Raw genomic sequence first — 24,232 nt, forward strand, 5'->3', positions numbered from 1 at the left:
AGTATATGCAAAGGTCATGCTACTGATGATGAAAATAATGATCACGACGATGATGACTGGATCAAATCAATGGATGTCTAGTTGGGTCTAGGCAAACCACTACGTAGAAACGCCAGAGAGTGGAGACATCATAATAGAGTAAGCCGTGGGCAGGTGAACAAACAATAAACAATTGAAAGGTGCGAATTTATGTTAAATCGATTGCCAATAAACCTAATTAATCCATGTCAACGTAGCCACAGTCTTTGAAGCGAATCCGAAAGCGAGGGCAACAACGAGAGCCGCGATTTGTAAGACCTGGCTGCGGGCCTTACTGTCACATATATCTATATATATATGTATATATACATATATACATATATATCAATGTATCATTATATGTATTAATGTTGATATTTATAGTTTTTTTACAACTGCTGGATCATTGACCCGTTGATGACTGCCGCAGAGCTAGTAACAGCTAAAAGCAAGTCAAGATAGGAAGCCAAGCTATAAAAACTATATTTAGCTCTCTTTTGTGAGTGCTGCGCCTTTCTTTGAATGAATCGAATAGGTTGAGACAGGTTAATTGAATGTTAAATCTCAGATTTGCCATATAACAGCTCCATTAAGCTCTATAAATTGTAAAGTCTGACTAAAATGCTGCCCACTTCAAAACTGATCAGGCCAATTAGTCCAAATTATAGGTAATTTTATATTTTATATTTACTTATAAATTTCCAACATTTACTGAAGACATTCTCATATAACAATATTGAAGAGAACCCAGTTTAATATGTTCCTAGCGTAGAGCTTAAATCAAACGATCTAGCAAATTCTATAGCGCGGAAATTTAAATTTCCGCAAATCGCGGATAATGAATATCAAATTAAATCTACAAGAATGTATGCTAAATATACAAAAATGTTATTTGACATTCGTTATCAATTTAGAAAATATTTCAATATACTGTCAATTTAGAGGGCTGCTAATATGCGTTGTATAACAGGTTTAAATAGCTATTAGCTCTTTGCTAACTAATGTTACTACTAGTCTGCGCATACGTATATGTATACATTCCCTAAGTATACAAAGATTAGTTATAATTTTTGTAAAGCTGTCAATGTAGAAATCATTCAACAGGATAACTATTTGCTTGATAAAATTCCCACTAGCTTACGCATAAAAATCCCAATTGTTGAGTGTGCCACATAAAATTCCCACTTAAGTGCGCATAAAAAGGCCAAAAATGACGTAGGTAGCGTACTTGAGCAGCCATAACTATGACACAGGGCTGGCATATTTAAAAAGAGTAACTCTATATATACTATGAATATCCCTTTCTATTCTGCTCTACCCTATACATATATCTTATGCCCAAAGTGAATTTTCTCATTAATAAAACATAAAAATAATCTCTTCTCTTAAATCCAAAGTCAATTTCCCATTATTATGCTTAAGAAGAAAGTCTAAACTGCTCAAAATGCGAGCCTATGCATATTCATTATGCTAACACACACCCACAGGCATATTCGCATTCATTTTCGAACACATCAACACTCACACTCTTGCAGCTATTATGCTCTTGTTTTCTTGTATTTGTTTTGCCAATATTTATGTCATAATATTGTTGTTGGTTTTATTAATTCACAATGCTGCGGATTTTGCACAATAATTTGTAATTTAGTGCCGCCAAAAAGCAAAGCGGGAATGAGTGATGGAGCGAGGGGCGTGACGAGGGGGCATACCTCTGTTGGAGTAAAACATATTTGGCGTGCTCACGTTTAATACTCAGTTCAGTTCAGTCGCGCCAGCTCGTATTCAATCAAGCTCAACTCAGACTCAATAAACGGATTTTTGTTTTGTTTTGTTTGTTTCCATTTCGTTTTTCGTTGATTTTTTTGTTGGTTGCGCAGGCGCAACGATTTTCGCAATTTTTGTTTTTGGGTTGCGAACTTTGCTAAGCTTCTAGAAACTTCTGATGAGGCAAGAATTGCCCATTAAAATTGGCTCAAACTAAACTCAATGCGTCGGCGAATGCGGGCGAAGTCAATAAACTGTTTTAACCTGCATAAAAGCAACTAATAAACAACTAACAATTGCGGCACGCAAGGAAATTTGAAAAATTTAGCAAAAAATTCATTAAAATGCACTAAGCGCGCCGCCAGCCTATGAAAATGCACAATAACAAATTTTCCGCCTTGCATGAATGGCAAATAAATAGTGTTTAATGTTGTTTTTTTTTTTTTTTGCTTTTCTTTTTATGTTGTTGCTGTTGAAATTTATTTATTAAAGGCACGTAGCGCATACAAAAAAATTGCAAATAAAATTAAAAATAAACAAATACAGCTAAAGTCAACGGAATACAATGCGCCCCGCCTCCGATGCGGGTTTGTGTCCAGGTTAAAGCGATGCAAAGTCAACGAACTTTATGCGCAGCCAGCAAAAGTACCTTATAAAAATACCCTAGTTTCGATTGCTGATAACGGCCGTTGAATGAGCTGCTTGTGAGAGGGGGAAATTATTGTCAAAGGGGAATATTTTGTGCAGCGTTGTATTGAGTTAAATTTTTACTTAAATTTGCAAATGCCTGTGTTTTTATATCTATATTTTAAATACTACATTTGACTTCATTAGCAACTTAATAGAGTATTTACGCAGCAGTTGCAATGTAAGAAAAAGGTACATGAAAATAAACATGACGAATGCATTACTATTGCTCATGTCGTTACAGCTGATAATGCAAATAGGCATAATGAAAAGCGTAAATGGATATAGACATTATTGGAAGTAATTTCCTGTCTACTTAAGTAGTCATAAAGTACATAATTAGATAAGCCTCCAACGTACTTTTGCCGTGATAAAAAAACCCAGCAGGGGAATTCATTTTGAAACGTCGGGAATTTATCATCTAGAAAGGGTCAATAAAAACTTATCTTAAAGCTCGTGCAACTCATCAACTTTAGTAAGTGTTTAATTTATCGTTTTTTACCAATTGCTAAATACATATATTTATTATAACTAACATACACAATGTAAATATATATATATGTATTTATATATATTTTTATATATACTTTTGTTTTTATAGTTCTGTTTATATCTTTGATTATTAGAAGAATCGATTGATAGGCATTCGGAGCTTAACTTTTCAACTATGATTCTTAGCAGTAGCAAAAAATATGTTTTATATTCTCTCATACATTTTCATCTTAATCAACTTGAAATTTTTACTCTGCTGCCTAGTTCTAGAATTTAACATTAGGTTCTTGATTTTAATCAGTGTTTAGTTCAACGTCAACGTTTCGTTATAATTTGTTTGGCTTCAATTCTAAATGGATCAGGCAAATATACTCCATTTTCCATATAAATATTTATATATATAGTAGGATCAAAAGTCTAAGGAAGCAAAGAAATTGTGCTTGAGCTAAGCAAATTAAAGCGAAACACTGTTAATATTGTAGGGCAGCTAAAAGTGTTCAGAGGGCAGAGAAGGGGTTATGTGGTTAATATTAGCAGGCTATATCCGTGGTGACGCTCTTAATGCTCTCGGAGCTAAAGTGAACGCAGCCGTATTTGCAGACCAACGTCCAGACATATGGAATGAAGAACTCCTCGGGCGCATCCTCCTCAACATATTTAAATTTAAGGTCCGGGAATTTCTAAAAGTGAATATATACACATATAATATAGAGCTGGGTATAGATTGAATTGAACCTACCCTCAGGCGATCGCTGGACCATTGGCTAGCGCCTTTCGATATGACCTCAAGCACCTCATTGACGCCCAGCTCGCCGCGCTGCTCCTGCACGCGCTGCAAACGTGATGAAAAGAAGCCAACGACCTAGAAGAGGCAAAGGCATCAATAATATAGAATACAATTCTATACTAATATAACTATATTGGACATATACCATATCGATGTTCTGTATGACATCCTGGAACGCATGATGACTGCGGAAGCCCTCAAAGACGCTGCGCTTGTAGAGCAGCGTATAGACCAAGTTGGGACAGTAGACCAGCTGATTAGTAAGGCAGGAGTTTAAGATTTCCAGCACCATGCGCAACACCTCCTCCAGCACACTCAAATCCTGCATCATGTCCTCGGGCGTTGTCGATACATTCACAAAGACCGCACTATCCGCCGGCTCCTTGAGCTGGGCATCCAGGCGCGAATGCTTGCGAGCGAGCGTCTCGAACAGCGATACCAAACGCTGCGCCACATACGGATGCAGAGCACGAAAATGTCCCGACATGTTGGCCAGAGCAGCCAGGCAATTGGTGTGCAAATACTTGTCCCGCATCTTCAGCATATTGTACTGAATGGTCCGGATGACGATCAGGATGAGAATACCGCCCAACGATATTTCCGATATCGTGCGCTCCGTATACCAACTGATGTTCTTCAGCATCTACAGAGCAGAGGGGGGATTAGTGAGAGCCGTGGATAGAGAGAGATGATCTCAGAGACACTTACAATTGTGTGCACATTCTTGTTGAAGCTCTCGTCCTCGCTGAGAATGAGCAGCACGATGAGCGACATGTAGATGTGGTGTGAGTTGCTGTCGGGCGCATTGTATAGCGTTTGCAGTATGGGTATGACCAATAGTTCCAGATCCTGCTGTTGCATGACGAAGCGATAGAAGCGTTCGTTGCGATGCAGCAGCAAATAGAGCAACAACGTCGCCTGGTCAATGGTCACAATGCGGCACAGGGTCTCATAGACGGCCGAGAAGTCAATTTGAAAGGATACGGTGCCCTGTTTTGGGGAGTCCTTGGAGTCCGCACAGCCAAAGAGGCTCGTGCGATAGGCATTATCCTGCGCCGTGCAATGATTCGTCAATATCAATATGAGCAGGAGACTCTGATTGGCCAGCGGATAATGCGTGCGAAATTGCTGCGACAGCTCCTCGCCGGTGGCATTGCTCGTCTTGAGGACATCCTGTTGCTTGCGAAACGTGAAGATGGAGAGCAGCGACTCGGCGATGCCAAGGACGAATGAGCCCGCCGACGTGGAGCCAAACATGGTGTGCGGCACCTCGATCATTCGTGCCACAAAATGCAGCAACGCCGACATCAGGACATTCGCATGCTGGCACTTGTAGATGGTGCGAAAGACAATGGATTTATCTGTGGGCTGGGCAAACAGATGGACGGCGAGCAGCGTGATCAACGTATTGACCGCCTCCAGGTGCAAATGGTAGGTGAACTCCTTGACGGGTATGACCACGATCAGATTGACCAGCGCATCGATAAACGTCTCGAACTTCGCACCATCCACAATGACAGCTGCGAGCGGCGCCTGTTCCGTGGCCTCGATGGCAATGCTGGCCACCTGCTGCTGCTGCTGTTGCTGTTGCTCCTCGGCCGCCTTAACCAACTCAGCATTTGGCAGTGCCTCAAAGTGCTGCAACAGCTGAAACTCCGAGCCCGTCTCATTGATGTACTTGATCAGAGTGCGGATGATGAAGAGCGCATTGAACGTCTGCCACACATGCATGTTGCTCTCCTGGTCGGAGAGGGAGAGCAGCTCGGTGGCCTTCTCCAAGAAGACGGTGATCAGCGAGCCGAAGTTGCCCGTCTTCAGATTATTGCCTATAAACGATTGACATAGCGTCTCCAGGCGCGAGTCCAGGCTCAATTGATCCTGGCTGCAAGGCAACAAAATTGAGCATCATAAATTGAAGTCGCTGACGTGTTGATCCGCTCACCTGTTCTCTGGTATTACGATATTATAATTGAGCAGTCCGTTCCAGAAGGCCTCATCGTCGTGCGCTATATGCTGCCGTCCCACAAATCGCTGAAGCCATTCATTTGCGGCCAAGTCGGCATTTCTGCTGACGTTTATGCCCATCTTTTTGGTTGTTGCTGCTGCTGCTGCTGCCGCTGCTGCGATTGCTACTGCTGCTGCTGCTGCTCTCCTGTTAGCTAGTTATTGTTTAGCACATTTGTTGCCACACGCCGGGGCTAAGAGCCGTTTTTACAATTTTACAAATAACAACAATTCTGCGTGTTGGCACTGAGGCACGTCACCCATTTATTTGTATGTGTTTTTTTTTTCTCATATGTTTTTGATGTGCTAGAAATCGCGTGCTTTGCAACACTGCGCGTAGCAAGTGCTGGCTGGTTCCGGAGCAATTTGAAATAAACGTTAAGCGAAATTTATTGAATTAAAATCTTAATCATTTGGAAGGAAAATAAAGACTCATAATATTAAATTTAATTTTACCTAATCCATGTTATAGTCTCTTGCATACAAAATAAAATATATTTATCAACAAGTAGCGGTGGTTCATTATCACAAAAACCGAACTAGTTGCACACGGTACTCACTTTGGCATTTGACGTTGCACAACACTTTTCCTTCTGCGTGACGTATATTTTGCTCAGTTTGAGTTCATTTTCAAATTTTTTGAAAACTTCATTTCGCTGACTGATGTTTGTGCGATTCAATGACTGAACATTGTGCGATTCTAAAGAGGAAAACCCGTTACTTTTCATTTCCAAAGGATGCAAGCCTCTGTGAGAAATGGATAAAATTCTGACGGCGTACAAATAAAATAAATGTCAAGCGGGAAATGATTTGTCTGGAAGCCAGGACGAACGACAGCCTGGAAAGCGAAGAATGTGGCGCAACATAAACAAATTGTTAATGCACTCATAACGGAATACGATAAGCAGCAAGCAGAGCAAGGCGAACAGCTGAAGCTGAATGAGGCGGGCGATGGATAATGGAAGTGGTCCAGTGGTGGTCGATGCAGATGCATATCTCACAGCTTGCCGCTGCGAAGGATGCGACAACAATTGAGAGGCTGCAGAAGCAGCTGACCAATCGCAATGAAAGGTACAACGAATTGTACGCTAACCTAAGCAGAATCTTCTCGAAGGTGCAGCTACAGAAGTTGCAAAGCGGCAAACGTGTGGTGTGGCAGCAGCGGGATCTGCGCGACTTCTGTGGGCTGTATGTCACCAGTCCAAGTGTCTACAATATGCTGCTCAAGAGAGCCTATCCACTGCCATCTGAGAGAAAGTTGCAGCTGGGGGAGGCAACAAAGCGCTGCCAGGAAGTCGACGATGATTCAGAGAGCTGCAGCAATCGGTTTCAAATTGAAGGCGAACAGGACGAAGCGCAACAGGTCACAAAGCAGCAGCAGGAGCAGGAGCGTTGCAGGTTACTAGAAGCTATATAAATAACGCATGTAGATCATAGTTATATTAACTACTTTTTAGACTGTGTTTACAACATCGAAGAGCTTTAATTATTTAACACCTAGGCTGCAAAATCAATATAAATTAGTTTCATATAAGTATAGCTATTATAAGAGAATTTTTGTTGAGTATTGCAATTTATTGCCTATGATGTAATAATAATAATATAATATACATAGACAAGTATACATTATAAATTAGGAATGTAACGGATTTAAGAAAATTTTCTGATAGTTTAGATTAGCCATAATTCTAGGGAAATTGTTGATTATATTGGGAACTTGTTAAATTCCCAGTGATTGATTATATTGGGAATTTGTGACCAATGATAGCTTTATATAGTATATAGAACAGGAAGCATTATCGCTTGGCAATATTTATAAGAGAATTCTTACTGCAAATGCTGAGCAATCAAAGTACGACATTTCAAACCTGATGATATGTAAATGCAAATTTTGTAAGATAATGCAATAACATGGATTATATTATAGATCATATTGTAGAACGCATATTAGCTTAGCTAAGCTGATAAGAAATTTGTTAAATATAAGGAACAGTTAGTGGACTTTACTATATACTATATAGCATGGGAAGTAGATGAGATTAGCTATATCTTTAGAGAAATGTTGATAAAACATGATGAAAATATGAAACTTCGTAATATTATAGGACAAATGAGAGAATATTGCTGTTATATGATATAATTGTTTGGAAATAATAAAAACATTGAATTTTGATAATAATGCATTTATTTGAAATATTAAATTGAACTAAAGCTAAAATAATAGTTGTATACTGCGCCGCGCTCCAGCAGCCCATATAATTTGGCAATTGAATTTCCCGCCGCATCAATTGTTATTTTGTTTCTCTTTGTTTCCGTTATCTTTTTTCACTTAGTCGTTTTCATAGTTGTTACAATTTAGATAATGCATAACTAAAAGATTATGTATATATATATATATATAAATATAGGTTCATATTGCGACTTGTTAACACATACTTTTATACAGACTATAGGTAATCAAAAAATAAACAGTTAAAATGACTGTCGATGATGAGACGGGCTCAGCTATTGAACTGCAACACTCACAAGCATCAACATCGTGATCATTATGATCATCATTATTAGTAGACAATTAACTATCACAAATTTTATTAAATTTTTGTCTCTCAGTGAGTGTGTACGCTTCTCTCTGTCTGTCTGTGTGTGGTGTGTGTGTGTGTGCGAACAAGAAAATATATACATATACTAATCGCTGCATTTCAAAATATATCATTTGTACATATACATGTATATGGATGCACATATATATAACTGCCTAGTTTTTAACACACAAAATGTTTGCTTCTGCTCTTTTTAACTAAACACTCGAGCAGATTAGCCATGTCGCTGTGTGAATGTGTGTGCGTGTGTGTGAACGTGAATGTGTTTATGGCTGATGACTTAAACTTAAGAAATATACACTATGGATAAGCATGAGAACTTAGCATGGTTTTCTGGATGATGATTTGCTGAACATGGCTGAAGGACTCCAACTCCGACTCTGGCTCGCATCCAAAATTAACGTTCGCTTGCAGCAGTTGGCTCCATTTCTGGGCTTAGAGTTTGCGCATAGCATTGGACTTGTTGTGCTTCTTGGCCAACAACTGCTTCAGGCTGAACGAGGACAGCGCAATGCCAAACAGGGCCAACATCGTGGCTGATCGGGTCACCACACGATTGGGCGCCGACGAGCTGGTGGTGAACGCATGGCTGCTATGCGTCGAGGCCTGTGCGGAGAGCGGCGGTGCCTGAAACGAGATAGATAAAACGTAATCACAAATTAGAGGAAATCCAACTTGAAACCGGTACGATAAACAGGTATGTGCATAGCTTATCAGTTTTATTTTGTTTGCTTGGCTTCGCTATATTTAGATACGTCAAACGTTAGCCAAATTGGCCAAATGCCCAAAGAGAAAGAATTCCGTTGACGGTTTCTACTACGCAGCATTTTTGTATTTCAATTGCAGTTGGCAACAGAAAGAGGCGTTGTCTGGGTGGGCGTGCCAGACAAGTTCAAATGCCCCAAAAAAAAAAATCCACGGCACTGGCGAATTCCCACGTTCATTGAACTGATTAACGAATTATCGTGTAATCGCAATGTGGTTGAACTTGTAACACCTGCCCGACTTATTCTACGTGTACAGTTATCTGTATAATTTATGTATATTTATACGTATAGAACAGCCCCCAGCAACGTCTCTGATGTAATTGTCGCTTTATGGCTGTTGCTATTGTAACAATTAGTTGGGTGTTTGCATTCTCAATGTTAGTTTCAAAGACGCAAAAAGCTGGAGACTCGTGGCAGGTGACGTCAGCAAGCGGCACAGTGGTCAAAGGCTGAATGAATAGGAGTTGAATTTAAAATTGGTTTAGATTAGTTAGCTAAATTGATGAGTTTTTTTTTAGGACAAATGCCAGGAGATATAAAATTTTCTATTTGTAATAATACTGAAATTTATTTGCTTGTTCTTAATGTTTTTTCATATTATATTTTTCAGATATATTTTAAAATATATTTCTTATTTTTTTTTTTTATATTCAAAATTTTTTTTTAATTTTTCAAAATATAATCCATTTTTAAAGTTATTAAAAATATTTCGATTTTTTCATTTATAATTGGACGAATTTAAATATTTATTTTTTTTTTTTTAATTGAAATTATATTTTATATAAGGAAACATTTTTTCTTGTTTGTTTTTTTTCGTTTTTTTTTATATATATATTTGAAAAATATATATTTTGTTTCGATATTTTTATTTTTAATTTAAAACATACTTTTAGTATTTAAAAACTATTTTTATTGTAGTTTTTTTATATTTGTTCATGTTTCCTTTTTTATGGGAAATTTTATTATTATTTGATTTATTTATTTATTATTATCACATTTCTTTAAATTATCTCAGATTTTTGCTTATCCGATTATTTAAAGTTTTACTCATTCAATAGCCTTTGTACCACTGTTCATTTCATTCATCTGTTAGCGGCTGCGCTTCGCATCGAATTGCATCTCGTGGCGCACTTGCTCTGACCCGCTTGCCTCCTTTCTCTGCTTCTTTCTTAATCTGTAATTTCTCGCGGCGCTATCGCCCGATTTGGCGACCATTGCTCAACATGCGGTGGACGCGTGCCGAGCATAAATAAAACGGTGACCGTCAATAGTCTTGAATGTTTATATATAAATGGGAATTGTTTGCATACACTCACACACACACTCTCTCATATTATTGTAAATTCAGTTTGCGAATATTTCCAAAAATCATTTTGGTTTGTTTATGTTATTCGCTTCCTTCTGCTGTCCATTTGCATAGATATTCGCTTCCTGCTCCAGTTCCGGTTCCGGTTCACTTTAAGCTTTGCCCTACTTTTGCTTGCTGATGCGTTCCAGCGTCTGCTTGATATCTTGAGTGCTGAATCGGGGGCTGCCTCCACCGCTTGAACTTTCGGGGCGGGGGAGTTGTCTGGTGCGTTTAGTCCGTGCACCTTGCACTGGTTGCGCTTTTAGGGCATTCAGGAACTGGCTAGCGGCTGTACTTGATGATGCATTTGTTGTGGGTGCGGTCGGTGGCATTGGCTTCGAATGCAACTCTGAGCGCGGCAGTGTGGATGCTTTTCTAGGCGGTGTCTGAAAGGTACTCGCCTTGGGCAACTCCTTTTCGAGTGGGATCATAGGTGTTGGCAACTCCTTTTCGAGTGGGATCATAGGTGTGGGCAACTCCTTTTCCAGTGGGATCTTGGGTGTGGGCAACTCCTGCGAAATGGAAGTGGCAAAATTTCCAGCCTTGGTACTCAATTGGAATGGAGGAGCATTCACAGGCTCGAGATTAAATGCAGTTTGCTCAGGTTGCTGCTCAAATTCACCAAATATATTCGGCATAGATATTACTGGGGCAGTTGTTGTTGCAGGCGGATGAGATTCTTCCAAAAGATCCATAATAGCATTGCTGCTCGATGGGACATTTGGTGTTAAGCTGGAGTCGCACTTGGAATTATTTGCCTTCGTCGAAGCCTCGGCTATCTCTGTACTTGGGGTCAGATTTTCCAGCAGCTGCTTAATAAATTCATCGTCATCCAAATTTAGCGAGTGCTTCGGTGACCGGATGGTCTCCTGCTCATCATCGGAAGAGGAAGAGGAGGAAACGGCATCGGTATGCGGCCAAAGGCAGCGACGCGATTCGCACTTGAGCAACTGCTCATTAAGATTTATATAAAAATAGCGCAACTTGTGGTTTACGCCTCTGCTGGAGCATTCCACACATGCATCACCCGGTTGCAGTCTCTCCATAGTGCATGTACGTGTGCGTGTATGTGTGTATGGGACTTTAGAGACCGTGTTTTGGGAAATTTTATTTACGCGTCATTTCCCTAAGAATTTGCATATATTTTTGTTTGCACTTGCCAATACTTTGCGTTCACATTAATTCGCTATTTTGCGTATGCTCACCTGTCCGAAGGTTAAACGAAATGCATATAATCCGATACTAGTTGTTTTCATGGTCCGTACAATCAATTATTATCTGCAACATAAATAAAAATTTCAGTTTTGAGCAGAGGCCTGCTTACATAATACAAAATTGATTTTTCACTCTTTTTTTTTTATTTCCCTGCTTCATTGTGTTGGAAAATGTCAGTGTGAAAGTTGTCGACACTTGCTAATCGCTTACATGATGTGTGTGTGTGTGAGTTCAGTGAAGGCGCGCTGCTTTTTTCGACGTCTCCTCTATTATGCAGTTCCGAGCGTTCTGCGTTGCGTTTATTATTTAATTGTATTAATAAATAAAAAGCAAACAAAATTCTCTAGCGAGCACGCCACACCATCTGACAGGGCTGCTAATGAAAAGAACTAGGGCTGGGCTCGTGCCCATGTGAGTTAAAAACTTATGCACGAGTAAGCACGAGTCGGCACGACTTGACACATTGTTCTCCCAAACATCCTAAAAAACGATTTTTCTAGAATTATTTGAAATATAAATAACACAAATTTATTTAATTTAAACGTATTGCAATATATTTGTCAACACGATAATATTATTTATCACGCTACCATCGCTAACAAGAACCTGCTGCACACGCGTTTTCATTTCAAGATCAGGTAGCCCGGTAACTTTGTTTACATTTTGTATCGAATCCTTATGCGATATGGCAGCCCTATGATTTAATTTCATTTCTACAGTTTTCTCAGATTAGAGTAGTCTTCGCACGTAGGAAAAACAGATTATATAAATTATTTAAAATCTATGTTTCGTTCTCAGTATTTCACTTATCCAATTGCGTTGTAAGCGGCACTTATATCACATCAAAATTATGAAGAAAATTCAGAACTTTACCAACACTGTCTTATTTTTTTACAGTCGGTAACTCGTTGCAAATCCATTTCATAATACGAGCGTGTGTGTGTTCTTCAAGTCTTGCATTGTTCAACAATTACAAATCAAGATGGTTCTTTCCGATGGAGCTAAGGAGCGTCTTGGAGTCGTTGTCGATATCATTCAAACCACATTCCACTGGGGATTTGTCCCAATGGTCCTGTATTTAGGTAAATAGTGCTGAGAGCACGTGCACCAGCGGCGGCAGCATGTTTATTGATTTTATCGTACTGACAACAATGTTTTCTTTTCTATATTGTGCATATAAAGGATTTTCGAAGGGTGCGGAGCCTGGAATGCCACCTTTATCCCTCCTAAGCCTTTTGTGGCAATAAATATTTTCATCAATCGTTTGCAATGACAACGGCAGTGTTCTCATCGTTAAATTGACAACATGTTTTCGTTAATTAATTGGCAGTTCAACAGTTATAGGACCTGTAAGAAACGCAGGAGGAAATAAATTTCTGTTAAACACTTTTAACAAATGCTATATATAAATATATATATTTATTCACACATATGTATGTGCATATTTAAATAAATTTAATCAGATCAAAATATGTTAATTTTTCGTTATTTGTGGTGACACTGGTTGTGCTGCAGATGGCAACGCTATGTTGTTATGGGGACTGGTATTTTTTTCCATTCAAAGAAAGTATTTTTCCAATTCAAGCAGTTGGTCACACTGTCCACATCGTTCGCAAAAGCACTCGCACACAGACGAGTTTTCCGCTGATTTCGTTCAACCAAATTGCATATATAACAAATAAATAATACAATTTAAGGCAAACAAAAACCTCCACAATACAATTCCAAGTGCTGGCCACAAGTGTAAATAGGTTGTAATTAAAAACTAAGCGGCTACCGTGCCAAACTCACGTGATGAAAATACGGCTGAAAACTTCAACGTAAAAAGTGGGAGGGGATATGTGAATTTTTCTAATTGGGATTTGCAAGAAGTGAACGAATTGTGTCAGATTAATCGCAACGCATTTAACTGTGTGTGTTTTAACCAAATATGCTAAATTTGGCAAAAGTAAATACGAATAGGTGCTCTACAAACAAAATAGTGGCAACTCACTGAAACGAATGCACAAACAAAATGTAAGCTCGCTGCGGGCGCAAGCAGAGCGCGAGGCCGACTTCGAGTCCCCCTCCAAAAAAACGTCCCACGCCCACCGCCCCCAACCGTGTCCTATGCAATAAATGCGCAATACAAAGCAAATTAGTTGTCGGCGTTGCCGTATCCTTTGCATAGTTTTGTTTGTGTCGTCAAGGAGTGAAAAATAAGTTTCGTTGCCTCTTTTGCTCCCCACACAGACTTTGAGCCGTGTGCTTGTGTGCGTGTGTGTGTCTGTTTGTGTGCGCGCGCGGAAAACAAAAGAAAAGCACAAACAAGAAAACAATAACAAGCGCATTTATCATAAAGCAAATACAAAACAAATATGTGGCCAAAACTGCTTTGCCTATTGGCGCTGCTCAACGCCAGCTGCGGTAAGTTGCAGGATATTCTTCTTTGGCCCTTTCAGACATACATAACGTTTTCTTATTGGAGTTGCGAAACTAACCTAAATTCATACTCTCTCTTTCGCTCTGCAGCTTCGCCCATTGAGATCGTTATAAATACCACAAATGAAGCTGGCGGTGGCAAAGCTGACCACAAATTGTTGCCAGCAGCAGCAGCGACAACAACAACAACAACGACGGCGAGAACAACAACAGCAACAACAAGAAATGAAACAGCTGGCGCTTATCTAACCAAATCGTCGCTGCCTTACGCTGATAACAGCGGCCATGGCAACAACAACAACAACAATAACAACAGCAGCTTAGTGCCCCTACAATTGCACGCAACAGACGCTGCCGTCGCGGCTTCCCCTCAGCTGCGCCAGTCGGCGCCCACATTCCCGCCGTTGCAGAACAAGAAACACGAGAGTAAGTCCAATAAGAAGCAGCCAACGGCCCTCGCGTGACTTTAACACCTCAAAAAGCAGCTCGAGCGAGTTGAAAGCCCGCCAAGCGTTTGTCTGTCCGTTCGTCTGTCTGTCTCTATGTCTGTCGCTGTCTCTGACGTGTCTCGCCTTGTGACGTCAGCGTCAGCGTCGATGTCAATGCGCCGACTGCTGCAGACAAAGCGCTCAAGTGCCCTCCTTCCACTCTCCCTCTCCCTCTCCTACTCTGTGTCTGCTGCTCTGCCTCCCCCACACGAGCCGACTGCAGTCTCCCACCCCCGCAACTTGAACTGCAGCAATGCAACTGCAACTGCAGCACCAGCAGTTAAACAAAACTGGCGCGCAACGCCGGCAGCGACGTCGACTTCGTCTGGGTTCTTTATGCTTTCCGCTTTGCACTTGTCTTCTCGGCGCGTCGCGGCTTGTCGTTGTTTTTGTTGTTGTTTTTCTTTTTTTTTATGCTAAATGCCTTTTGTTTTTCTTTTCATTTTGTAATCTGAGTGCGCCTACTCCGACGGCGGCACTTCAGGCCCTGTTTGGCCAGAGCAACGAGCGTGCAATGGGTAGCGGGTAGCGGGGAATGCTAAGCCATGTCTGCGATCGCTTAAGAAAATCAATACGAGACCGAATTATGATTAATGAATCTTTAAACGGGCAGCTAGCAGCGGGCTGCTAATTGGACAGAAAGCGACGTTTGGCTCACGAGTTGATGGCTAAGAGCTGTTGTTGCCGATTGGAATTATATGTTTATGGGAGGGAAATTAAGGGGAATTTGGTTGACCGAGTTTGGGAATAATGAATGGAAGGATCAACAGAGAGAAGGGATTTATAATTTAATGAAGGAAATTAAGGGGAATTTAATTTACCGAGTTTGGGATCTATAATCGAGAGAGTGTTGATGACTAATCGGATTATAATTTATGCGCATAAAATAAAGGGAAATTTAAATAAGAGTTTGTAATAGAGAATGTTCGATTGCTTGTAAACTGGAATATTTATTAATTTGTATATATATATATATATATATATATATATATATATATATATATATATATATATATATATATATATATATATATATATATTTTTTTTTTTTTTTTGCGTTGCAAAATAAATTGATATAGGTACATTTATAAAATATGTTGGTCTTAATTCTATGCGATGTTTGTATAAATATAGAAATTTAAGCATAGTCAAACTGAAAAGAAATATGTAGTGGGATTCTTTGATTTGTTGAATTTCTATTACCCTAATATGGGAAGTTTTTAGCTAAGTAGCTGATAGAGACATGCAAATTAATTTTGAATGAATTCTCATTGGAATCTTCCATTGTAGTCAATTTATATTAAATTTCCCTTTATTTATGTAACGTTACAGAGGCGATCAAATGCCATTGCGATATCTGCAAAGAGACCAATCATATCTGCGAAACGGATGGCTATTGTTTTACGTCTGTGGAGAAGGACACCGACAGCAAGATAATCTTCAGTTTTCGGTAAGTTTTTCTTTTGCTGCCATTGCTCAAAGGCAACAACAACAACAACAGCACAGGAGAAATTCTGAATGTCTGTGTGTGTTGCATAAATTCGTTGTGTAGCTGCCTCAACATGTCGCAGAGCTTCCCGCCGGGCCGTTTCATTTGGTGCAACGAGGGCCGACGAGGCGGGCCAACGGCTCGGCCAGCCGCACGTCGGGGCGGCCATGCGTGCTGCAATGATCGTGACTTTTGCAATCTGAAACTGCGACCGATTATCAAGCAGCAAAGTGCCACACCTGGTGGACGCCAGGAGTCGGTGGCGGCGTCGGTTAGCCCATCGGTTAGCTACGAAGGTGCGCTATGCTGTGTGCACGTGTTCTAACTCCCTACCACCTGCCACTTGCCTCCGTTTCATATCCTCTCTAACAGTCAAAAAAAAAAAAAAAAAAAAAAAAAAACCGCACGTCGTTCAAGTTGCTTTGTTCCAGTTGGTTCGTTTCTTTGAACTAGCTCGTTACTCTACTATATATATAATGCTCGTGTTGAGTTTGACTTGTTAGTGAATCATAACCGAAAAATATTAATGCAGCGCACACTACTAAAAAAAAAAAAAAAAAACAAACAAACAAGCAGCAAGAGGAACATCAGCAAGCTCAAAGACGGATTTAATATAAGAGCGAATGAGCTGTACCCAAGAGCGGAACCAAGAATTGAACTTGTGGTTCTGGTCTTGGCTAAATGTACAAGGGCTTTCGCTTAATTAAATCCTTTACTAATTAATACATTTTTTTGTTGTTTTTGTTGTGTCTCTTTTTTTTTGCTACTAACCAGACTGATTTTTAATTAGCAACTGGGCTCAAAGACATGAGTAGCAACAAAAGAAAGCAAAAACAAAAAGAACAACAAAAATTGAGTATTACTAATTCATTTGCTGTCTCTTTCTCTCTCTCTCCCTCTGTTGCTCTGTTCACCTGCTCGCTCGTGTACACCGAACAACAAAAACCAATATCATGAAGAAGCGCCAAATAAAATCACTTAAAAAATGCCAAAAATGAAATGATATCAAAACAAAACACGCCACGCGCGCGTTCTCTGCTCTCTGCGCTCTACTCTCTCTCACTCTCTCTCTCTCTTACTTTCTCTCTGTTTGTTTCGTCACGTTCGTTTTGCTCGCTCGCCTGGCGCTCTCTTTCTCTCTTACTCTTGCTCTTTAATACAACTAAAAAATACAAAACATATTTACCAAATAACTGTATATTGGTCTACTATTGCTGTACAGTTGCATCGATAAGCGTTACGAGCTGAATCGCGAGCCGTTGGAATGCCTTTCCAGTCGCACAAAATACAATTCGTATAGAATTAAATGTTGTAATATGGATTTCTGCAATAAAGATGAGCTTATGAAGAGGATATTTGAAACAGGTACAGCAAACAGAAACGAAAATAAACAAAAAAGCAAAACAAACAATAAATATACATATATAAATAACCAGAAACAAAAGCAAACAAAATACACACAAAAATAAACACTATTTTTCTACCTCTCTCTCTTTCTCTCTCTCTGTTTATGAAAAGCTTTTTGGTTTGCACTTCTTTTGTACTTTGCGTTAATTATGCACAAAAACAACAACACTATAATTTCTGTATGCACTCAAATAATCGAATAAATAATAATAGTTTTTATATTAATAATTTTATTTCGATTTGCACAGCAATTTAGTAGGCGGCTTATAATTGATTATAAATAGTTTGTTTTTCTATTTCTTCTATATTTTTAAGCAAATATTTAAATTTTCTATTTGCACTTTGTTCGCTTTTTGGTCGTCCCCAGATTAGTAAATTTTTTTTGTCTTTTTTTGCACGGCTTTTCTACTATTATCTATTGTACCTCTCGCTCTTTCTCTCTATTTCTGACTATCTTAACGGCACACCAAACACTACAACAGCAACAAGAACTACACGTATATATATATACATACATAAGCCAAACAAATATAAAGAGATTTAGTTTTTTCAATCAACTTTGCATGCTAAATAATTTCGCATACTTTTCGATTGTAGTTGCTTTTAAGAAGAAATATGTAGCTATTTTAGTGCGTAGCGTTTATTTTCGTATATATGGTGGATTATTTTCAGTGTTGGTCAACAGGTGGAATTGCCATGGAATTGTTCCTCTAGATTCGACTCGGATATAAATATTGTTTTCCCCTAGTTTTTGTATATAATCAATATTTGTCGGGTACCCTTAGACTGCTTCAACGGTATTCCTTGTACTTTTGGTCTCTTGCGCTCTCTCTCTCTCTCTCTCTCTCTCTCTCTCTCTCTCTGCACACACAGCTAAACCTATTAAGCCGCTGCTGTAAGCCCACTGCCCTAGCCCCGCCTCTCCTAGTTAATGCTGCCTGTGCTCGCCGCCCCCTTTAGACCACGCCTCTGCTGCACGCTCGCTGCGCTACTACAGCAATTGCAACCTTAACAGCTGCTTATCAACTGCACAAACAACAACAGCAATCAATGCAACAGCAACAACAACAACTACTACAACAACAACAACAGCAACAAAAAACCCTAAACAAAAACCTTTTATTTGCCTAACTTAGTAGTAACTAAAATATTAGTATTTAGTATTAAAACAAACAACTTGAGTCTAATACTCTAAAACAACAACAAGAACAACAGCAAAAGTACTACTCTGTATATGTATATGTATGTATGTAGATGCCTGCCCCTAGCAAACCACTTACCACCCGAAGATCCCGCCTGGTGTCATGATAAAACACCCACCTCCTCCACACAATGTTGCCAAGATGATTTTTGCAATACGCGTGAAAATTACAATGGTGTTATACCAGGTGAGAGTTGCTTGAAAACCATCAAAAAAGCGCAAAACAAAAACACGTCCAAATTTCCCCATATCCATTTGTTCGCCATTCCACGATCCACCAACAACCCAGCCTCCATCTGCTATACCCAAACATTCATCCATCCATCTATCCATCCATCCATCAAACAAGTTCGGCGGACTCGAAAAAAGAAAATGTTTTTATTTTGTTATTCTCACCACACGAGAGACCCCCTCTTGTCGTTTAAAGCCACGCCCATGTCATTGCACCGTCACATTTGCGTTTTCCTTTAGACAGACCTTTTTGTAGCACACGCAACATATCACACAAACACCCATACACACACACACGCATACCTGTCACACTCTAGTCAGAGCCCCTTTTACTCAGCCTCTGCTCCACATTTACATGCGTCTGTGCCGTCTAAAAATACATACAACAACAAAAAAGAACTGTTTTGGTTTGCTTGGATTTTTGCCTTCCTTTTCCATGTCACAGACACACACACACACGCTCACTGGTACACACACCCTTTTCGTGTTGTTGTTGTGTATTTCACCTTGTCTCACTCAGTTTGTTTTGCGGCCTCGTCGTTCCTCCTTATCCTCCATCCACTTGTCGCTCTCGCCATGTACTCGAGTTGTCTGCTGACCTTTCGCATCATTCATATTGACTTGTTAAAAACACGACGCACACACACAAAAGCCAAACAACTGTAAAAATAAAAGGAAGTATGCAAAAACAGCAGCAGAAACAATAACAATAACAACAACAACTGTCTCAAGGGTCCCGCCAGCAACAACAAGAACAACAGCAACTGCCCAAGGAGTAGAAGCAGCAACAGCAGACAGTGCGCTCTCTCCCGCTCACTCGTGCGCAGCCAGCTTGTCTGCGTTAATTCTGTCTGCCTCTTCTGTTTCTGCTTCTGTTTCTGTTTATGCGAAAGTCGTGTGCATTCATATTCATTCATGTGTGGCTGCGGCTGTGGCTGTGGCTGTAGCTGCATTGCGATGCTAGCGTCGCTGTTGGCGTCGCTGCCTAACGGCTTCATTCCATTCATTAATGGCCGCATTTTTGTGTGTTTTGCCGTCTGCAGCCTATTTTTTCGCTCATCTAAATATTATGGTAGTTGTGTGTTTGCTCATTTGTCTGTATGTATGTATGAATATGCGTGTATATTTGGGTTTGTTTAAGTATGTATGTGCGCGTATTTGTGTGTTTTTATAGTTTATTGCTCTGTAGTTTTTAAGTTTGCGCCGTCAAGTATGCAAAGGTTTGTAAATATGTAACTACCAAATGTTAACGGCAGGTTAGTGCCAATTACTACTATTACTTACACATACATACATACATATATGTATATAACACATACACACACACACACACACACATATACTCGCACATACACTCTCGCACACACACAATGTATAACAACTAACGTTTATTGATTTTAAGTGCACCTTAGTTTATTTGGTTTGTTTTATTTTACTATGTTTGGGTTTCGTTATAAGTTTTTTTTTGATAGCTTGTTCTAATGCATGTTGCCCTTGCACTTATATACTCTAACTTTCTGGCATTTAATTTTCCATTAATTCTCACGCTCAGCTTTTTTGCAGCTTTCGCTGTGCCGTTCTGAGATTATTAATACCTATTCGTTTTCCAACTAGAATACCGATCTAATGAGACGCTGTCCAGCTGGCAACTGGTGGCCATCATCGTGGGCGCCACCTTGAGCATTTGCTTTTCGGGAACTGTTGCCTGGTATTGGTGTCAGCGTCGCAAGCGTTTGGCCAACGGACGACCGTTCGCCAAGGAGGATTCAGTCTATGACCCCATACTAAATGGTAATACTACGCTTCATGATATTATCGAGATGACCACCTCGGGCTCTGGATCGGGTGAGTGATATAAATAGATGTATTTCGGTATTAAGAGAGGAGGCAATAGCTATAGCTTTCTCTAACTGAAATTAGAGATCTAACAAGAATGATTAATCGTATACACTCTCATCACACACGTAAAAATACACTCTAATCTTGAATCATCCGCTATTCTCTTCCCAGCTGGACTGCCGCTGCTGGTGCAGCGCTCCATTGCACGCCAAGTGCAGCTGTGCCATGTGATTGGCAAGGGACGCTTCGGCGAGGTGTGGCGCGGACGTTGGCGTGGCGAGAACGTGGCCGTCAAAATCTTCTCTAGTCGCGAGGAATGCTCCTGGTTTCGTGAGGCGGAGATCTATCAAACTGTAATGTTGCGCCACGAGAATATATTGGGATTCATAGCAGCCGACAATAAGGGTGAGCTGTTGTGCCTTCATAGCTATACTTCCTCTAATACTAATGGATTCGTTTTCTCTAGATAACGGCACTTGGACACAGCTGTGGCTGGTTACAGACTATCATGAGAACGGGTCGCTTTTCGATTACTTGACCACGCACACTGTGGACACCAATACCATGTTGAACATGGCGCTGAGCATTGCCACGGGTCTGGCACATCTCCACATGGACATTGTGGGCACACGCGGCAAGCCCGCCATAGCGCATCGAGATCTCAAGTCGAAGAATATACTGGTCAAGTCGAATTTGAGCTGTGCCATTGGAGATCTGGGTCTGGCGGTGCGGCATGTGGAAAAGGATGATTCAGTGGATATACCATCCACACATCGTGTGGGCACCAAACGCTACATGGCGCCCGAGGTGCTCGACGAGAGCATGAATGCCCAGCATTTCGATTCGTATAAGCGCGCGGATGTCTATGCCTTTGGCCTGATACTGTGGGAGATAGCGCGTCGCTGCAACATGGGCATGATCTTTGAGGAATATCAATTGCCGTACTGGGATGTTGTGCAGCCCGATCCCAGCATTGAGGAGATGAAAAAGGTGTGCTAAAATCATATATCAATTGTTATATTCTCTATATTGCCGTTGTGTTGTGCCCCGTTGCAGGTCGTTTGCATTGAGAAGAGTCGACCGAACATACCCAATCGCTGGCATGCCTCCGATGTGCTCCACAACATGGCCAAGGTCATGAAGGAGTGCTGGTATCCCAATCCAGTGGCGCGTCTCACAGCGCTGCGCATCAAAAAGACTCTGGCAGCCATACGTGTCGAGGACAAGGTCAAGAACTGATTGTGGCTCTAATGCGCCTGTGTAGTAGCCCTCACCTGTTCCACAAGATTTGGAGTGCGTCTAATCTGAATGGAGTTGCGTATGCAATGGCATCGCAACCGTGCAACCTGTAACCTGGCCCCGTGTTACCTTCAAGCAGCAAACAAAAGAAACAAAAAACAAAATGAAAGTGAAAATTAAGAGAAAACTAAGCTAAACTATAACTAAACTAACAAATACGCTGTAAATAGTTAGATCTTATATGCCCTATTCCCCACACACACATGCTATGAACTGTGCTCGTTTTATATTATATTATCTTTTGCATTTTGCATCTACTTTTACTTTTGTACATATATATATACCTATATATATACACCTATATAAATATTTCGTTGACATTTTCCGCTGAGATTCGCTTAGTTTTTCATATGAAGTCATAAAGGCAGCGGCGCGCCACAAGAAAAAGAAAACAAAAACAAAAACAATATAAACAAAGAACCGCCGCACTGCCAATTTGTGCTAACAAAAAGAAAAAAGAGATAAACAATTAGGGCCTAAATATGTATACCTAACATATATTTTTTATAGCCACTGTTCACAAACAAACAAACAAGAAATATATATATAGATGAGAAACAAAACAAAAAATACATACAGTTAAAAGACTTTGCCAAGACTGAGCAGCAGTGAGAACAGCAGAAAAACAGAAAATACAAAAATGCCCCAAAAAAGTGAAAGCAAAAACCCCAAGTTACAAATTACGAATTCCAGTTATATATCAATATAATAATCGTATATAGGAAACCGTAGCAATATCTAGTAATTAAACACTTTTTAGGCGTTTATCGTTGACAAAAAATAAATAAATAAATAAAGAGAATAAAAAAATGTATAAAAACTCAGGAATTCACGAATTACAAAAGAAAACAAACAATTTTGAAAAGCAAACAAAAGTAAAATATCAAATTTATATGGCGCGCCGACTGCTGCATGCCACGCCCCACAATCATGCCCGCCCCCTGCACCTGCCCCATTTAAGCTGTTGCTGCTGTGTGTGCGTGTCCTAAGCTAATGATACAATCACACACACATATATACGTATACATCTATATTCATAAATCGCTTTTAAGTTTTTTTCTATATATATATATATAAATATGTAGAATCTTCAATTTAAAAACTTCATTTTATTTGTTTTTCATCAACATCATTTTTGTTTTTGTTTTTAATATTTTTATTTTTATTTAGTTCTGTTATAACCAAAGCTTGTTCTTCCTATTTTTACTGTAGTCATAGAAACAAATGCTAAACAAGTTGAGATAAAGAACGAAATATGTATATGTGAAATAAATATATATATATATATATATATATATATATATATATATATATATATATATATTATATATATATATATATATATATATATATATATATATATATATATATATATTTATTTAAATGTATATGTGCTTGATGTTTCATGAACAAAACATATTGAAGGAGTTTAGATTAAAAACAATTGTAATTTTTAAGTCATTTTGTCAAACTGTAAAACCTATATTAGCTGTGTTGTCATTTAATAATTTCACTTGTATGTTGAATGTTTTCAATATCTGCAACACACACACACACTCACACTCACCTACACACTCACACAACAAACCAGCCATAGCCAAGCAAACTAAAGATTCCCAAATAAATCAAAGCTGCAATAGTAGTTTCTATACAAACATCAAATGTTTCCCCACACAGCCAAGAGATTAAAGAAATGGAAATATTATCAAAATAAAAACGAAAACACATTAATTTTACATTTCATCAAGCTACGACTAAGCAACATATTATAATTATTATGTATAACAGTTCTATTTGATATGCGTATAACGAGAAATGATAAGAGATAAAAGTAAAACTATATATATATATATATAAATCTAAACTAGTTTGTTAAAACTTTCGGCCTGCGAAATTTAATTTCCTATTAATTTAGGCAACTGAAGAAACACAAAACAAAATCAAGAATTATTAAATACGTTTACACCTAAGTTTAAAACTAATTTCCTGTAATTTTTAATTTTGCTGAATGCCCAAAAAAAGAAACCCAAAATTCAGTAAAGAAAAAACGAAATAAATGTAACCTAAGTTTTTACAACAAGAATATTCCTGTAATTGTAAAATGTGTAAATATTAAAAAAAAAAAAATCAACAAACAAAAACAATCTGTAACATTGTTAAAAATGTTAAATGTTT

General features: G+C 39.2%; 6 protein-coding genes across 8 annotated transcripts; 3 read left to right on the top strand and 3 right to left on the bottom strand.

The window, feature by feature from the left end:
* Positions 1-2,935: 2,935 nt before the first annotated feature.
* LOC108616747 (dymeclin) lies at positions 2,936-6,449 on the bottom strand. The gene is made up of 6 exons (XM_018012163.2): positions 6,313-6,449; positions 5,691-6,102; positions 4,457-5,630; positions 3,894-4,391; positions 3,701-3,823; positions 2,936-3,641 (listed from the first exon to the last, which is right to left on the bottom strand). Exons 2-6 carry the CDS (start codon positions 5,831-5,833, stop codon positions 3,492-3,494), a joined length of 2,088 nt encoding a protein of 695 aa, XP_017867652.1. The 5' UTR covers positions 5,834-6,102; positions 6,313-6,449; the 3' UTR covers positions 2,936-3,491.
* A 261-nt stretch (positions 6,450-6,710) lies between these two features.
* Positions 6,711-7,931, top strand: LOC108614859 (uncharacterized). Its single transcript, XM_089472096.1, has one exon. It carries the CDS (start codon positions 6,711-6,713, stop codon positions 7,167-7,169), a length of 459 nt encoding a protein of 152 aa, XP_089328222.1. The 3' UTR covers positions 7,170-7,931.
* Positions 7,920-11,960, bottom strand: LOC108616749 (uncharacterized). Its single transcript, XM_018012170.2, has 3 exons — positions 11,893-11,960; positions 11,673-11,745; positions 7,920-8,979 (listed from the first exon to the last, which is right to left on the bottom strand). Exons 2-3 carry the CDS (start codon positions 11,721-11,723, stop codon positions 8,788-8,790), a joined length of 243 nt encoding a protein of 80 aa, XP_017867659.1. The 5' UTR covers positions 11,724-11,745; positions 11,893-11,960; the 3' UTR covers positions 7,920-8,787.
* On the bottom strand, positions 8,840-11,960 carry LOC149268399 (uncharacterized). Its single transcript, XM_089472092.1, has 4 exons — positions 11,893-11,960; positions 11,673-11,745; positions 10,436-11,593; positions 8,840-8,979 (listed from the first exon to the last, which is right to left on the bottom strand). The coding sequence occupies exon 3, from the start codon at positions 11,511-11,513 to the stop codon at positions 10,590-10,592; it is 924 nt and encodes a 307-aa protein (XP_089328218.1). The 5' UTR covers positions 11,514-11,593; positions 11,673-11,745; positions 11,893-11,960; the 3' UTR covers positions 8,840-8,979; positions 10,436-10,589.
* A 669-nt stretch (positions 11,961-12,629) lies between these two features.
* On the top strand, positions 12,630-13,152 carry Tom7 (Translocase of outer membrane 7). The gene is made up of 2 exons (XM_018012173.2): positions 12,630-12,764; positions 12,865-13,152. Exons 1-2 carry the CDS (start codon positions 12,665-12,667, stop codon positions 12,927-12,929), a joined length of 165 nt encoding a protein of 54 aa, XP_017867662.1. The 5' UTR covers positions 12,630-12,664; the 3' UTR covers positions 12,930-13,152.
* A 105-nt stretch (positions 13,153-13,257) lies between these two features.
* Positions 13,258-24,140, top strand: babo (TGF-beta receptor type-1 babo). Of its 3 annotated transcripts, none has more exons than XM_018012164.2 (8): positions 13,258-14,088; positions 14,194-14,529; positions 15,924-16,041; positions 16,144-16,376; positions 20,534-20,764; positions 20,930-21,163; positions 21,225-21,748; positions 21,815-24,140. In XM_018012164.2, exons 1-8 carry the CDS (start codon positions 14,040-14,042, stop codon positions 21,995-21,997), a joined length of 1,908 nt encoding a protein of 635 aa, XP_017867653.1. In that variant the 5' UTR covers positions 13,258-14,039; the 3' UTR covers positions 21,998-24,140. The 3 variants fall into 3 exon arrangements, with proteins under 3 accessions (XP_017867653.1, XP_017867655.1, XP_017867657.1); XM_018012166.2 differs by lacking the exon at positions 16,144-16,376 and adding an exon at positions 17,303-17,445 and having other exon boundaries at positions 13,259-14,088; XM_018012168.2 differs by lacking the exon at positions 16,144-16,376 and adding an exon at positions 18,742-18,875 and having other exon boundaries at positions 13,259-14,088.
* Positions 24,141-24,232: the final 92 nt, after the last annotated feature.

The sequence above is a fragment of the Drosophila arizonae genome, chromosome 5 (genome assembly GCF_054131065.1).
Source record: "Drosophila arizonae isolate 15081-1271.41 chromosome 5, UAZ_ARI_1.0, whole genome shotgun sequence".
NCBI classification, from domain to species: domain Eukaryota; kingdom Metazoa; phylum Arthropoda; class Insecta; order Diptera; family Drosophilidae; genus Drosophila; species Drosophila arizonae.

Bases quoted from the DNA above. Each gene is read 5' to 3' on its own strand.
- LOC108616747 (XM_018012163.2), bottom strand. From the start codon at position 5,833: ATGGGCATAAACGTCAGCAGAAATGCCGACTTGGCCGCAAATGAATGG. The intron at 4,392-4,456 runs GTAAGTGTCTCT...TCTGCTCTGTAG, and splicing joins ACAAGAATGTGCACACAATT to ATGCTGAAGAACATCAGTTG. The intron at 3,642-3,700 runs GTAGGTTCAATT...ATTCACTTTTAG, and splicing joins GGTCCAGCGATCGCCTGAGG to AAATTCCCGGACCTTAAATT.
- LOC108614859 (XM_089472096.1), top strand. From the start codon at position 6,711: ATGGAAGTGGTCCAGTGGTGGTCGATGCAGATGCATATCTCACAGCTT.
- LOC149268399 (XM_089472092.1), bottom strand. From the start codon at position 11,513: ATGGAGAGACTGCAACCGGGTGATGCATGTGTGGAATGCTCCAGCAGA.
- LOC108616749 (XM_018012170.2), bottom strand. From the start codon at position 11,723: ATGAAAACAACTAGTATCGGATTATATGCATTTCGTTTAACCTTCGGA. The intron at 8,980-11,672 runs GTGAGCATACGC...ATCTCGTTTCAG, and splicing joins TTCGTTTAACCTTCGGACAG to GCACCGCCGCTCTCCGCACA.
- Tom7 (XM_018012173.2), top strand. From the start codon at position 12,665: ATGGTTCTTTCCGATGGAGCTAAGGAGCGTCTTGGAGTCGTTGTCGAT. The intron at 12,765-12,864 runs GTAAATAGTGCT...GTGCATATAAAG, and splicing joins CCCAATGGTCCTGTATTTAG to GATTTTCGAAGGGTGCGGAG.
- babo (XM_018012164.2), top strand. From the start codon at position 14,040: ATGTGGCCAAAACTGCTTTGCCTATTGGCGCTGCTCAACGCCAGCTGC. The intron at 16,042-16,143 runs GTAAGTTTTTCT...TTCGTTGTGTAG, and splicing joins AAGATAATCTTCAGTTTTCG to CTGCCTCAACATGTCGCAGA. The intron at 21,164-21,224 runs GTGAGCTGTTGT...CGTTTTCTCTAG, and splicing joins CATAGCAGCCGACAATAAGG to ATAACGGCACTTGGACACAG.